Genomic DNA, 14,679 nt, shown 5'->3' with positions numbered 1-14,679 from the left:
AGAGCTTTGGAGAACTTCTCCTTCTCCCGTGTGGCTTCATTTTAAGCAACCTCGTTCTGAGTATGTTGCCTTTCCAGTGACAAAGTCTGTGGTTCCCCCATTATTGGTCCCATCGGTGTCAATAGCCCCAAGTGCCTGACCCAAGATACCTCACAGGATGAAAAGGGGGTTGCAGTCTAGCTAAGGCCATTTTTCTGTGCTGAGCTGGAGGAGCAGGGCACAGTAGGGATGTTTGAGCAGGAGGCAGGCTAGACCCAAGGCTGAGCACGGCTATAACTGTCAGCTTGATCCTCAGGGCCCTTGGGAGCGAGCATTCCTTCATCCGGGAACACGGGGCAGGGCAGTTGCTCCAGATGTCAACTGAGTTGTCTCCATCCCTGTGCTGGACTGAGAGCCACAGGACCCTGACCTATTATTCCCTCTTTCCTTCCCTCCCTTCTTCCTTCCTTCCTTCCCCAGTTACTTACTAGGACCCTGTTATCTGCCCCAGGCCCTATTAGAGGCTCTGGGGATAACATGAACAGACAAACCTGGCCTTCCTGGGCATTCGTGCTAGAGGGAGACAGCAAGGGACAAATTAAGGACAGCGTTAGTGCCCTAATGGGCCTGCCCAGCCACATGGGCCCAGGAGGGAGGTCTGAGCAGGAGAGATGCCAGTGGGTTGAGCTGGGCTCCTTCTGAGGCCCGGGCTCTGGTAGGCTCTTAGGTCACTGTGACTGGGCCCACCAGCCCCCAGCCGGCGGACCCCAGGGCCCTGACACCTCCCACCCTGCTCGCAAGGCTGAGGTGCACCCTTGGAGCTCTGCCAACCGTGACAGGGAAATCTCGAGTTCGATTTCTCTACGCTGACAGCTGCAGGGTGATTGATATTCTTTTCTTGAAGGGAAGAGAGTCACGTGGAGGTAAAGTGGTCACGTAGGAAGCCACCGTGTGCCACACGTACCGGTGAAGGGTGGCCGGCCTGCTGCAGGCCGGTGTCACTGGGCAGGCCAGGGAGCACGGGGACCGGCGTGACGTGGCCGGCCATGCCTTTGAGAGGGCCTTCCGTCCCCCGGCAAAATCCTCATCCCTTTCTTTCCCTCCCTCCTCCCTCTGGCCCCATGTCTGGTGCGCCCCCCCCCCCCCCCCCCGCCTGCGTGTGGCCTGCGGCGGCAGCTTGATCTCGGCTCGGGGAGGAAGCCACCCGGGTCACTGGTGGCCGCTTCGCTTCTCCGGAGGTGCCCCGCACCCTCGTCAAAGTTGGCGCTTTGCAGGGTGAAACTGGGGGGCCTTCGCGTTCTTTTCTGCATACCTGGGCCTGCTGAGACACGGAAGGCCCCAGCTCTAAGCCTAAGCCCGTGGGGGTCCCCCCAGACCAGGGAGGAAGGAGAGCCTGTCACGCACTCAGAGGGGAGTGTCTGTCCTGGACAGGGCTCAGAGGGGAGGGGGTCCCCCCAGACCCCCACCTGGCGCTCGGGACTCAGACTCCGTGCCCAGGACGCCCACCAGGGGCCCAGCAGAGCCCGCATCTCGGCACAGGAGTGGGGCTTCTAGCTCCTGGGGGGACCCCATGCACCCCAGTTCCGTAGGGGGCTGCAGAGGCCGCCCACCAGCCGGCCCGGCCCCTAGTCCTCCAGAACGTGGACCCGGCTGAACACAGTGCGTAGCACTTAGAGGAAGCCTTAAAATCTGAAGAGAGCTCCTCTTACAAAGATCAGAGCAGACAAAACCCAGGATTCTGACAGCGAGGTTTGCTTGTACTTCCCTGAGGATGCATTTTGCTTCTCTGATATTTGCCTCCCCGCTCTGAAGAGAGAACTTACGTTCTCCCCTGAGCCCTGTTCCTCAGAGCTGCCAAGGATCCCGAGGACATGGAGAGTTGGAGGGTCATTTCTAGGGACCGCTGACTCCCTGGTCCGTGGAAACAGGACCCCTCCCGGCGAACCGTTTGCACACGGTTGGTTTTCAGAGAATTACTTGAAGATGTCTCGTGCACGTAAAGGTCACGTCTGTCAGCTCCGGCCTGTGGGGCAGTGGGGGCAGGCGTATCCGTCAGGGCTGGCCACCGACAGCAGAACCCCAGATGTTCATGGCCTCCCGGTTCTGGAGGCTGGAGGTCCCAAGATCCTGGGGTCAGCCGGGCCGAGTTCAGGGGAGGGCCCTCTTCCTGGCTCGCGGCCGGCTGCTGTCTCACAATGTTCTCCACGCAGACGTGGTGAAAGAAAGCTCTTGTGTCTCTCTCTCTTTTTTTTTTTTAAGTTTATTCATTTTGAGAGAGAGAGAAAGTGCGAGTGGGGGAGGGGCAGGGAGCGAGGGAGACAGAAAACCCCAAGCACTGTCGGCGCAGAGCCCCACGCGGGGCTCGAACACGAAACCGCGAGATCGTGACCTGAGCCGAAACCAAGAGTCGGACGCTTCACCAACTGAGCCACCCAGGCACCCCTCTAGTGTCTCTTTTTAGAAGGACACCGTCCCTTCAGATCAGACCCCCACCCGCACAATGTCGTTTAACCAGAATCACTTCCACAAAATCTCCATCTCCAAATACAGGCACAGTGGGATTAAGGCTTCGACATGACGAATTGGGGCGGGGAGGGTGGGGGGACACACATGTGGTCCGTAGGACGGCGTGTTTGTGGTGGGGACATGGCGTAGTGTGCTTCCCAGGGACCAGCGCACGATGTGAGTCTGGGAAACCCGCCCCCCAAAATGTTAAACTTAAGTGTTGAGAGACGGGGGGAGGTCACAAGGCAAGCCGTGTCGCACGGAAGGGAGCAGGGGGCCCCTGGGGCCGTGCTCACAACTGCCTCGCTCCCCCTTTCTGCCTGGTGCCAGCCGAGGCAGGCGGCCCCACGCAGAGGGTCCTGGCCGTGTGACTTCGGCTCCGCGTTAAGGTTGGAAAAGCATCGATTAGCCACAGGAGTGGGGTTTCTTTTTTAAAACCTGCAGCCCTAACCTGGTGTCTTTCCTAGGACGCTCTCTACGTGTTCATACACGGCCTTCCATCCACCAAGCTCATTACCATCCCTGCCCAAAGCCCGGGGGGGCAATGGGGTGTGTGCTGATTTTCAGGAAGCCATGTTAATCAGACAGCGCATCTCGGGAGACGAACGTCGAGCTCTCTTTGCATCCCGTGAGGTTTTTAAAAATCTTGCCACCGGTATTTCTCTGCTCCCAGAGCCTGGTGGTTTCTGTCCTTTATGAAGAATGACATGGTGTCTGACTGGGACAACCAAGAACCCTGAAGGGAAAAGCCTCACAGCATTGGGCTGTTTTAGATCGATTCCGGGTCAAATCATGTAGAGTCGGGGTTCCATAGGGATTCTAGAAGCTTCTCTCCCGTCCTCACCCGCACTTAAAGAAGTAGCCCGTTCTTGCTGAGGAGCACCCCCCCCCAAGCTGGGGGTCCCCGGGGGGCTCAGTCAGTTAAGCATCTGACTTCGGCTCAGGTCATGATCTCACAGTTTGTGAGTTCGAGCCCCGTGTCGGGCTCTGTGCTGACAGCTCAGAGCCCGGAGCCTGCTTTGGATTCTATGTCTCCCCCCTCTCTCTTCCCCTCCCCTGCTCGTGCTCTGTGTCTCTCTGTCTCTCAATAACAAATAAATGTTAAAAAAAAAAAAGAAGAAGAAATTAAAAAGGAGACCCTACCGGCATCCCCTGCCAGCTCAGCTCCCACGGCGGTGGGTTCTTTGAGACCCTCGTGGGAGCTGAAGGGTTTGTGTGGGTCTCCCCGGCCAGAACGGGAGCCCCGGGGCTCGGGGCTGTGTCCGCCGTGCTCCTCTCCAAAAGCCCAGTGCCCGGCACCGTACCCGGCATGTGGCCGGCTCTCGAGGGGTTTTGTTGAACGAATGGACAGCGCACCGTAAGCCAAGACTAGGAAGCAAAGCTGCTTTCCACTGGTCCTCACTGCTTGCTCTCCCCCAGCTCCTGTACCAAGAGTGGGCGAGTTACGGGGTCTTCTACAAGTACCAGCCCATCGACCTGGTCAGGTGAGAGGGGGTCGCCGGGTGCGAGCAGGCCCGGCTGCTCAGAAGGAGGCGGTGGGAGGCGAGTCCCTGGTGGGCAGCCCGTCGGATGAGTGTCCCTGTGCGTTTTCACCGCACTGACTGTTCCGCACCCGGGAGCCTGTCTGAACTTGAGCTTGGGTAGGGGGCCCGAGGTCCCCCACGGGCCCACAGATTCTTTTCCGTCCTGTTCACCCCCTCCTCCCCAACCCGCAGCCCGGGCCCCACCCCGCTGAGTGGTGAGGCTTCTTGAGTCTGTGGGTCGGGAGGAAGACGAGAGCCGTCCTCTCTCCCGGGGCGGGAAGGGGAGCGGAGTAGGCGACGGATGTCCTGTGGGGACTTGTAGACGGGAGTCCAGCCCGTCAAAACCCATGTAAGCCCCTCCAGGCGCCAGAGACCCTTAATACGTCCTCTTGGCGTCTTGCGCTCACGCTGACCGGGACCTGGGACAGCACCCCACCTTCCCAGGGCCCCCACCCACCCTCCAAGTCCTGCTCGGGAGAAGCCAGGGCCCCGGTTGGAGCCGCTCCTTTGCGGGGCGGGCAGGGGTGTGGGGCAAGCGCAAGCCGGTCTCTGTTTGCCCCGCGGCGCAGGAAGTACTTCGGGGAGAAGATCGGCCTGTACTTTGCCTGGCTGGGCGTGTACACCCAGATGCTCATCCCCGCGTCCGTGGTGGGGATCATCGTCTTCCTGTACGGATGTGCCACAGTCGACGAGAACATCCCCAGGTAGGCGGGCGCCACACCCCTCGTCCTGGCACTCGGCCCCCCAGGAAGCCGCGGCCGTGGGTTCGAGCGCTGAGCGCGGGCGTCCTTTCCGAGCACAGACGCCCTGGGAGGCGCTCTCCCGTCCGGAGGAAGACGTCCCTGAGCATCCGACTCCTTCTCGTCCTTGGGAGGGTTGTTCCCCCGCTTTGAGCTTTCAGTCCCTATGTGATGAGAACATCCGCTGCCTCCCGGTGAGCTCCGGGAAGGGGACAAACCACCCTGCCTGGGCTCAGCCCCCGGGTCCCTCGCTTCTTGGTTCCAGCTTCCCTTGTCCCCGGGGCTCTGGGACGTGGCGCAGGGGCAGACCCAGGTCTTTGAGCTCAGAGCTGACGTTCCCGCTGCCGTCCCCCGACGGGCACGTCAGGCATGGGGAGCTCGTGGAAGAAGGCCGGGGTCCCCGAGGCGGCCTGGCCTCGTGCCGGGGTGTGGCTCTCCCCACATGGCAGCCAGAACACGAGTCAAGTGGAGGGAGCCTGGAGGCCGCTTCTCAGTGCGCGAGGAGTCTCTCTGGTCCCTTCCGACTGTTTCCTCGGCTCGCTAACACGGAGCCGGAGGGAACTGGGTTGCATGCGCGGAACAAGCCCCTGCCTCCGTCAGCGACCCTGCCGGGGTTGCCCGCTGGCCCCCCTTCCACGAGCTTGCAGTCCCTCGGGGAAAATCATAGAACATCCCTTGCTTCGGGTGTATTCCTTACGACTCAGCCCGGTGTCTCCAAAGCAGGGCTGTGGCTTGGAAAATTCGTCTGTAGTTCCCGTCACTGAAGATCCAATGAGTCTCTACCTGGCCAAGAAAGTGGCTCATTACGACTCAGCAGTGCAGAAAGGCCATATCCGGCAAATTTTTGTATAAATGGTGCTTTGATGCATGAGTAACACCTAAAGTATTCCACCCACCCGGAATCAAAACGGTAAAGGAATCTGGCTTATGTCCCCTCCAGGGTTATTTTGGGCACAGACAGGCCAGAGGAAGCTTGCGCCTTTGTTGGCTAATGTGACATGAGGTCACCGTGCTTGGGTCTGACTGTGGCCATCAAAGTAGCCTAGGTGTGGCGGGGATTTAACCCCAGAGCCCCGAGGGACTTGGCCAGTGGCCGGGACCCCTGGGGACTTCTCCACCTCCTTTCCTCCCTCCCCTGGAGGGCAGCACCACCGGCCGCAGCCTCGGCCAGGAGGCTCTGCCCCGGCAGGCGTGTGCGCTCCCCCACAAGGATGCCGAGGTCCCCTCGGCCAGGCCCGCACCACCGCCCCCTGACACGGCGAGAGAGGCGAACAGCGTTTCCTGGGGATTCCGGAGGAACCTCGGAGATTCTCGGCCTCGGCCCGCCTGGTGCCGTGTGCGAAGCAGGAGGCGTGTGTCCCCTCTGGAGTCCGATCCGCCCTGCCCCTAGAGGAGCCGCCGGCCCGCCCCACTGCACCCATCCACTCCAAAGACCAGCCCTTCCCCTTCTTTGTCTTTACTTTGGCTGCAGGTGATGAAGGGTGCGGCACAGGGTTTAAAACCAGCAGAAAAAGGCTTTTTGTCTGGCTGGCCTTGTTTATGCCAACGCGGAGGAGGGCCGGGAGGCAGGCCTGGCCCTCCGTGCCCCCCCCCCCCCACCCCAGGCCAGGTCGCCGTGGCCCCGGGCGGCCTCTGTCAGCAGGAAGGCAAGGGTGGGACGTCCCACCCCCTCTCACACCTGCCACCCAGCAAGGGCCTTCAGCAGAGAGGAGGTTCAGCCAGGGGGACACACAGCCGTCTGGGCTTGGTTACCCCCGTGATACTAACGATGGGCGCCACCGTTCCAGGGCCTTCCTGTGCTTTCCCGTTGAATCCTCTCGACAGCCGACCGCGGGGGCAGCTTCATTCCCAGCACACCCCGCCCCCCGATATGGGTGGGGAAACTGAGGCCCAAGGAGTTGGAGTAACCTGCCCCAGGCCGCACAGATGACAAACGCTAGAGGCTAGGCCCCAAGGCAGAGCCGGCTGGCTCGGGGGGCCTCGCTGCCCAGCGCCTGCGTGTGCCGTCCCCCCCTGCCCCCCACGCACGCGCGTTCGCTCCCCCAGGTGCCCCGAGGCAGCAGCCTCGCTCTGATTCGTCTTTGCATCTCCGGTGCCTCATACGTGCCTGGCACACACATTGTATTCACGCTGTTTTCACAGCTGCTGAGGGTAACTGAGAAGTGAGCCAGAAGGCCCCCCGCGCGCCGGGCAGAGGAGGGTCGACGGGAGCCTTCCAGCGGGTGTTGATTGAACACCGACTGCTGTGGGCCGGGCACGATTCTGCACATGAGTCCGTGTGCAGCCAGAAACAAGACACTAAAACCATCCTCCACTTCAGCCCCTGGGAATGAGCACTCCTGCCTGGTGTCTATTCCTGGCTCTGTGCCTCGTCCAGGCCAGCAGGGAGGAGAAAGTTCAGGGCAGGCCAGAGCCGGGAGGGCCTTACTCCGGCCCCTCTCCTCATCTTCCAGAAGGAGAAACTGAGTCTGGGGCTGGATGGCCTGGCCAGGGGCACAGAGGGCGGGAATAGTCCAAGGAGGACCCGGGAGCAGGAGGCGAGAGCCGGGCACGGCACGGGCTCTACAGACAGAGGCCGGGACCCCGTCCCCGCTCTGCTGTGTGGCCCAAAGCAAGTACCGTCCCTTCTCTGGACTCCTTCCTCCGTCAGTGGACGCGGGAGTCTCATCGTCCCCAAAGCCGGTCTGGGCCAGACGACGCTCTTGCAGCTTCCTGCTCACGCGGCCGATGGCCTTCGAATATCGTATCTCAGCATGAGCAGGCGTCCGGCCCGCGCGGGCAGAGGCCCTGCGCGTCCTGGCCCGGGGACTGGCAGGCTGTTCCCTCTCTTCCAGCATGGAGATGTGTGACCAGAGACACAACATCACCATGTGCCCGCTGTGCGACAAGACCTGCAGCTACTGGAAGATGAGCTCGGCGTGCGCCACGGCCCGGGCCAGCCACCTCTTCGACAACCCCGCCACCGTGTTCTTCTCCGTCTTCATGGCCCTCTGGGGTAAGCAGAGAGCCGCCGCCCGGCTCTGGGGGGCAGGGGCACTCTGGACGGGCCCCTCCATTTCCTTCCTTCTCCTCGAGATCATCGAACGTGGGAGGGAGAGTCGGGGGAGATTACGCCCCGTGTTGGGCTGTGTCCCAGAGGCAGACTGGTTCTCCCGACCCAGCCACGAGCCCCTTGTACAAAGCTGAGGAAGGTGCTCTGCTCTTAGAAGCAGCCCTCTCGCCCGGGACCGGGATCATTGGCCCAGGAAGGCAGGTGCCTCAGAACCCGGAGTGCCAGGGGATGCTGGGAAGGCTGACGGGGCCAGGCCCTGGGGCACATCGCTCGTTAGATCCTCAGAGCCTCCCTGCAGGGTCCGCGTGCCCACGCAACAGGGAAGGACGCCAAGGCCTAGAGACAGTTGGTGCGGCTCTCCCAAGATCACTGAGCTCCTGAGCGTCCAAGGGGTGGATCTGTCCTGTTTCCAGAGCCTGTGCCCTCTGGACTCCGGTGCCACCCGAGTCCAGGGCACTCAGCTCCTCCTCCGGGATGCTTCGTGGCGGTTGGGTGCATTTGGGCAGGTGGTTTTGGATTAGCAGACTGGCCCGTTGGCTTCTCTGTGGCCCTGTGTCACAGCTTTGCCAGTGGAGGATCGGGATTGGAGATTGGGATTCGGGCCCTGGGCGGCAGCGTGCTGACCTGTCCCCCGGGTGCCGGAGCCCCAGTCCTCGCCTCCGGGGGCTCCCATCTAGTAGGGGATGGAGCTGGGCATGGGAGCTACGGGTCCAGAGCCCTGGAGGAGGAAGTCAGGACAGACTTCCTGGAAGAGGTGTGAGCCCCTCGAGCTGGGTTCTAAAGACGTTGAGGGCAGAGATGCTGAGCACCTGTGGTGCGGGGACTCGGCGTAGAGACAGGGAGGCCTGGGGACAGCCCGGCCGGTGCCTCCCGGAGCCTCACGTTGCTGCTGAAGGGCCCCCTCCGGAGCTCCGCACACTCGGTATTGTCCCCGTGCACGGTGGGCCGGCGAGGGGCAGGGATGGGCTGAGAAGCTGCTTATTCTGCACGTGGGGACAGAGGCTGCCACCGGCCAGCCAGGCGTGCAGTTTTTACCCGTCAGCGTGACCTAGATCCGCGAGGATCGGTCAGACGGAGAATCCGGTGCGGGCGGTTCATTGCTAAGCGGAACGGGTCGTCGCAGACGCACCGGAGTCCTCCATTCGGGAAGATTCTTCGGAATCTCGGAATCCTCGAAGGCGGGACCTGTGCTTCCCGACTCGGCAGCTGCCCCGGGGGTGCCTGGGGAGGTCTGTCGCAGCAGGAGAGAAGGGACGACCGGCAGAGCCAGCCTCCGTGGCAGAGCAGAGCCGGTGCCCGGGCTGCACGCTGCCGAAATCCTCACCGGGCCTGAACCCGCCCCTGCACGGCCCGGCAGCCTCCTCCCCTGCCCACGAGTCTGTTCAAACCCAAGGTGGGGTTTGAGAGAATCCTCGGCGAGGTCCGGGAGCGCCGGGCGTCCGGGGCGGGGCGGGGAGCGGGGCAGGCTGAGAGGCGTCTCCGGGGAGGCCCGGGAGCAGAAGGCTGGGCATCGGGCCCGGTTCCTCTGGTACATTTCTGCATTTGCCGGAAACGGGGTCGGGGCGACTGGAGTGGCCGCCAGCTGTGGGATGGGTCCCGGTGAGGATGTGAGCTGGACCGTCTCCCCTTAGATGCTGTGTAGACTCCCCCCCCTACCCTCGAATCTAGAGAGCCGCTTGGTGGCCTTAGCAGGAGCCCCTGTCCAGGGGCCTCCCTCCCCGAGGCCTCGTGCCTCGTGCCTCGTGCCCCGGGCCCAACACTGCAGCCCCCACCTCTGCCTGCTTGGTCAGGGTGGTTCCCAACAAGCACCCTCCACGTGGGCCCCTGGCTCTACTCACCCGTTTGGGGTGCCCAGGCCTGCGTGGCGGCCAGGCCAGCAGCCCCCAGTGGTCCGTAGGGTGAGCAGTGCCGAGCTCCTGAGCTGCTTGGAGGTGGCTCAGTGCCCCTCTGACTGTCGGCCCATGCTGCCCAGCGGGCATTTAAACCCCCCTCGGAACTCGGACTCCAGCCCCACCTCTTCCCCACCTCGCCCCGGAAGCCACGTGGCACGGGTCAGAGGCACTGGCTGCGGAGCCTCGGCCGATGCTGAGCGCGTAGCTGAGCCAGTGGGGGTCCTGCCGCTGGCCTCGCACCCGCTGGGGGTGCTTACCACGCGGGGCAGTGTGAGAAGTAGAGAAGATGTGTTGTGATGGTGCCTGGCCGAGGGGGGCTGCCCGTGTTCGGGGAAGCCTGGGAGGCAAAACTGATGTGTCCGCTGCCCTTGGAAGGTTACAATCGAGGAGTCAAGTGGGAGCGGCATGTGCAAAGGCCCTGTGGCGGGGGTGCGGGGCTGGGTGAAGGGGTCTGCCGGGGGCAGGGAGCAAGCGGGAAGGGTGCAGGAGGATCCCAGAAGCCCAGCCGGGGCCTGTGTTCTCACGGGGACGGATCAGAAGCCAGTGCCGTCGGCCTGCTGTGCCAAAGGTGTGCCTGTGTCTCATTCTGGAGTCCGAGCAGCAGATATCGGGACGGCTTGGAAAAAAGTGAAGGGAGGGCCAACCCAGCTGCAGTGGGGACAGCGTGTGGTCACGCTCGTCACCACAGCGAGCTCCGCGGCAGGTGCTTGGGCCAATGGTGAGAAGCCGGGTTATCCTGAGGGAGGCACAGCACAGCCGAGCAGGGAGGGGGCCTGTAGGAAGGGTCAGCAGCCGTCAGGAGACTGTGTCGCCTCCCTCCCCAGCCCCGGGCTGCCGGTGCTGTCCCACCCAACCCACTTCCCTCGAGGGGCGCTCTGAGAGGAGCCCAGCCCCCAGACTCCAGGTGACTCTGCAGAGAAAGGACTCGGGCCTTTGTTTCCTCTCTCACGCGGGCCGTTCCCGACGGTTGAGGAGAAGCCGGCAGGCGTGGCTGGGCTGGTTTCTTGTGACGCATGAGCGGTACAGTTAGAGCGTCCCCCCCTCTACTCGTGACAAGGCCTGTAAGGGCGTCGGCCTCCTGGGTTTTGCCTGTCCCGGGCGTGGCCTCTGGATGGGGAGCAAGCAGGCCCCCCGGGTTCCTGGAGCATGGACATCGGAGGCCAGCCCGCGAACACGCCTGCTTCTGTGAGCCTCTCGGAACAGATCGTGGAACAGATCGTAATTTATAGGTGGCGGCATTTCTCCTCGGCAAAGCAGCACTTTGTGTCCACTTTCTCCCTGCCCAGTGAGAGACCGTTCCCAGGCAGGGGGCGGGAGCAGAGGTCCCGGGCGCTCGGTGCAGAAATGAACCATCTTGAGCCGTAACGCCCGTGTTTCCGGCCGAAAGGTGTCGGTACCAGGTGTTCAGAGACGGGCTCCTGCCCAAAACTCCCCGAGAGCTCCGTTGGCTTCCTGCCATCACAGGCGTCGTCTTATGCGTACTGGCACCTCCACGGCCGCCCGCGGGAACACGTGCAAACGTGCGTGGGGCGCTGCACTTCTCTCCCGGGCAGTCACCCCAGAGCAGACACAGGCCACGCCCGAGTCCGGGAAGGGTGGCCCAGCCAGCGCCCGGCGGTCAGACTCGTCCCTCGCTCGCTGGGCACCTGCAGCCCGTGCACACTTGGGCGACAGAGCGTATCCGGGACTGTCCATCCACCCTGGCTCCCGGGAGCCCCCGCCCAGGCCCAGCCCGGCCCTGCTCCCCGAGCAGCAGCGGCCCTGGGCTCGTCTGTCCCGCATGCCTGAGCCGAGGGTCTCGGCCTGAAACAGCCTCCCCGTGGTTCTCACGCTGGGCTCCCTCCAGACCTCAGCGCTGGGCCGCCTCCCCCCCCCACCCCCCACCGCCCCCCGCCTCTCTGGTCTGGTCCCAGGAAGCCCCAGGCGGAGCCTGGGACACCTGCTGGCTGGGCGCACGGCCTCCCGGGCCTGCTGCGAGCTGGGAAGGTGCCCCTGGCAGGTGCATCTGGCAGTGCCCCCCCGCCCCCCACCCCGGCCCGGTGGAGCAGAGCTTGCACAGGCTTGATGCTTGGGTCCCATCCCACACTCAGCCGGGTCGGCCCTGCACCGGGCTGGTCGCATACAGTCGAGAGGTTAACGGCGCCACTTCCCGGGCCAGACCCGGGGTCGGGTCTCCCCGCTCAGTCACCCACCAGCTGTGTGACCTCAGGCAAGTTGCTTCTGCTCTCTGGGCCCCAGGCTCCCCATCCATAAAATGGGGATCATGATGCAAGCCACCCTGGGGGTCGCTGGGAACGTTGGGTGCGTCATTCCTGGTGACACTGACGGGCCCGTGCCTGGTGCTGGCTGTCGCGTTGTGTCAGCTGTTACGTTGGCTCAGCGAACACTTGGTTCTTGAAACTGTGGACACAGCCCGGACCCTGGAGGCAGGCTGGAGCTCCAGGGTGATCCCTCACCCCGTGCTTGGGGGCCTCTGTCAAACACGTCACTTCACCCCGTTCAGGGGAGACCTGCTCTCCACCAGGCACCGTGCAAGCAGCTTAGCTGCTGTGCTCAGTAATGCCCCCCAGTGGCCGTAGCAGGTAGGCGGCTTGATGACCCCATTTGACAGATGAGCACATTGAGGCCGCTGTCCCAGGCTTTCTGGCGAACCAGAAAGAAGAGGCAGGTGCAGGACCTGAGCCCTCGCCTCCTGATTCTCCAGCCCCCTCCTTGGCCCCTCCTCCCTCCTCCCTCTGCCTGCACCGTGAACCCTCTCCCACCGACACGCGTGCTCCACACGGGCCTTCCTCATTCCCGATGGCATGGCCCCCGATTTGCTCTCACCTGGACAGCTTCCCCATCTGCCCCCAAATATGCCTCCCTCCCCTCAGAACCTGCCCCGAGGGCTGACTGTGTGCCAGACCCCGGGAGAGGGCCCTGCTGTGGGTGACCTCAGTGCCATCCCAACAGCCCTGGAGCAGGGCGGGGGAAGGGGTCGGTGGTCACTCTCTGATGGGGACGCTGCAGCACAGAGAGGGTGTGATTGGCCCCATCAGCCGGCCGGCCCTGCGGGGATCTCGTCAAATTCTGCCACCTGTGCAGGGAGGCCAGCCTGCTCCTCTCACACTTCCTTGAGCACCTACTAGGTGCAGGGCAGTGCCACTTTGTAGCCCCAAAGGTGTCGGCCGGCCCTTGATAGATAGACCAACGTATGCGTCTACCCGTCCCCCCCCAAGATGTACGGAAAGGGGCAAATCTGTGTTCCTGCTGGCTGCCCCCCCCTCCCCGCCCACACCTTCCCCAGCTTCATTTCCACCACAGAGAAACGACAACGCGCCCGTCTGTCAAGTGCAAGTTCGGCATACACACTCCCATTTGGGGGAGAAAATAACAAAAAGGCCACACCGCTCCCATGGAGCACTTACTTTAGGAAAAAAGGGGCTTATTGTGAATTGAGACAGAAGCCACAGGAAAGAGCCGGGGCGGGGGGGTGGAGGTGGGGAGGGCTTGGGGCAGGGGAGGCAGAAGGAGACCCCCCCTCGGCCCTGGCCTCTGCACAGTCGCCGTCACGCGTAATTGGCCGAGACCGCGAGGTCCGTTTTCTTTAAATCCCTCGTTCAGCCGTTTGTTCGTTTCCCTCTAGGGGATCGTTTTCCCACTGGTGCGTCTTTCTTGTGTCCTTTCTTCCGTCCCCCGGCTGCTGACGTTTCTGCTGGCACAATGGCAGAGCCACCAGACCCGCCACCGCCCGTAGCGGGAGCCGGGCCGTGTCACCTCCCGCTGCTCTAACTTCACGTCCACTCCGCAGTGGGGTCCGCGTGCCCCTGCGCTGACACGCGGGGCCCAGAGGCGTCAGCTCCCTGCCGCCTAGGATTTGTGACATTTCAAAGCCTCCGATAAGGTGCCCCACAAAGCAGCTCGGAGCCCCGCTTAGCTACTTGCTGGGATCAATTTTCTGGAATTACGGCATAATGATGGGGTTTTAACTGCTTGTCAGTTCCGTGCAGAACAAAGCAGGTTGTTTGATTTGAGCCCTGGCTGCAAGAAGGCTCAGAAAGGTGGCCCTGACCTTAATGAAATGGCGGAGATGTGATTGACATCCCTCTGGGGGCTGGGCTGGGCCCGGTCAAGTCCCCCAAGCCAGCAGGGAGGGGGTGTCGGGAGAGCGATACGGCCAGTGGCCGCTCGCGAGTTAACCCTTGTTCGGGGCGAGCAAGTACGGTTCCTGGTGACTCAGTGAGGAAACCAAGGTCTGGGGGTCTTCGCGCCCGAGCCCCGTCCCCCGCTGAGCGGTCACGGGCGTTTTCAAGGTCCATCTGCCGGACCCGCGGCTCTCAGGGGGGTGCGCCTCTGGTCCCCACGCGGAGGAGTTCTTGTGGGTGGCATTTCAAGGAGGACGCGCCCCTGGGCTGACGCGGAGCCCTGCCTGCCCCCAGGGCCCCGGGGACTGACACCCCAGGGATGGGCTGGGGAGCAGGTGGCAAAGGTTTGGGAGGACAGACGGACGGGTCGGCGCTTCAGACCCTCGCCTGCCTGCGTACGGGTGGCCTGCTGGGCTTGTTCAGAATGCAGATTCCGTGGTGCCCTGGAATCTGAGTTTTAACAAGCTCCCCTTCTGCCTCCCCCCCCCCCCCCCCCCCCCAGCCCTTGGCAACCACCGATCCGCCTTCTGTCTCTACGGGTTTACCAGTAAATACTCCGGGTGTTTCCTGTAAGTGAAACCATGCCACATGTGGCCGTTTATCCCACCCAGACACGGTGGCGATCCTTCCACGAGAGCTGGGTCCTCGGAACGATCCTCAGGGGGGTCGTGAGGCCCCCAGAGTAGGCTCTGTGATCGAGCCCCCAGTGTAGACGGGGGGAGGGGGTGCTGCAGGGGGCAGGGGCGGGGTGGTCATGTGCCCAGGCTCACACCTGGATTTGATCCAGGGTGGCTCCCGGGTCCCGTGCTCACCTGCTGCCTCCGGGCTCCCCTACAAGCATGTGTTTGCCGACCATTGTGTCAC

The 14,679-nt window shown here is 63.1% G+C and overlaps 1 protein-coding gene across 17 annotated transcripts in view; it reads left to right on the top strand.

The window, feature by feature from the left end:
• Nucleotides 1-14,679, top strand: part of ANO1 (anoctamin 1) — a 159,288-nt gene that overhangs the window by 109,538 nt on the left and 35,071 nt on the right. For all 17 annotated transcript variants that reach the window (XR_015240644.1, XM_086676652.1, XM_086676644.1 and 14 more), the window contains 3 exons: nt 3,904-3,968; nt 4,577-4,711; nt 7,582-7,742. Coding sequence is in view for 16 of the 17 variants with exons in the window: in XM_086676652.1 (XP_086532778.1) it covers nt 3,904-3,968; nt 4,577-4,711; nt 7,582-7,742 (361 nt within the window). In the remaining variant the exon portion in view is untranslated. The remainder of the gene's footprint in view (nt 1-3,903; nt 3,969-4,576; nt 4,712-7,581; nt 7,743-14,679) is intronic.

Source organism: Puma concolor, chromosome D1, assembly GCF_028749965.1.
Source record: "Puma concolor isolate L17-30 chromosome D1, mPumCon1.1.hap2, whole genome shotgun sequence".
Taxonomy (NCBI): Eukaryota; Metazoa; Chordata; class Mammalia; order Carnivora; family Felidae; genus Puma; species Puma concolor.
The sequence above is the reverse complement of the archived record's forward strand: the minus strand, read 5'-3'. Positions and strand labels throughout refer to the sequence as shown.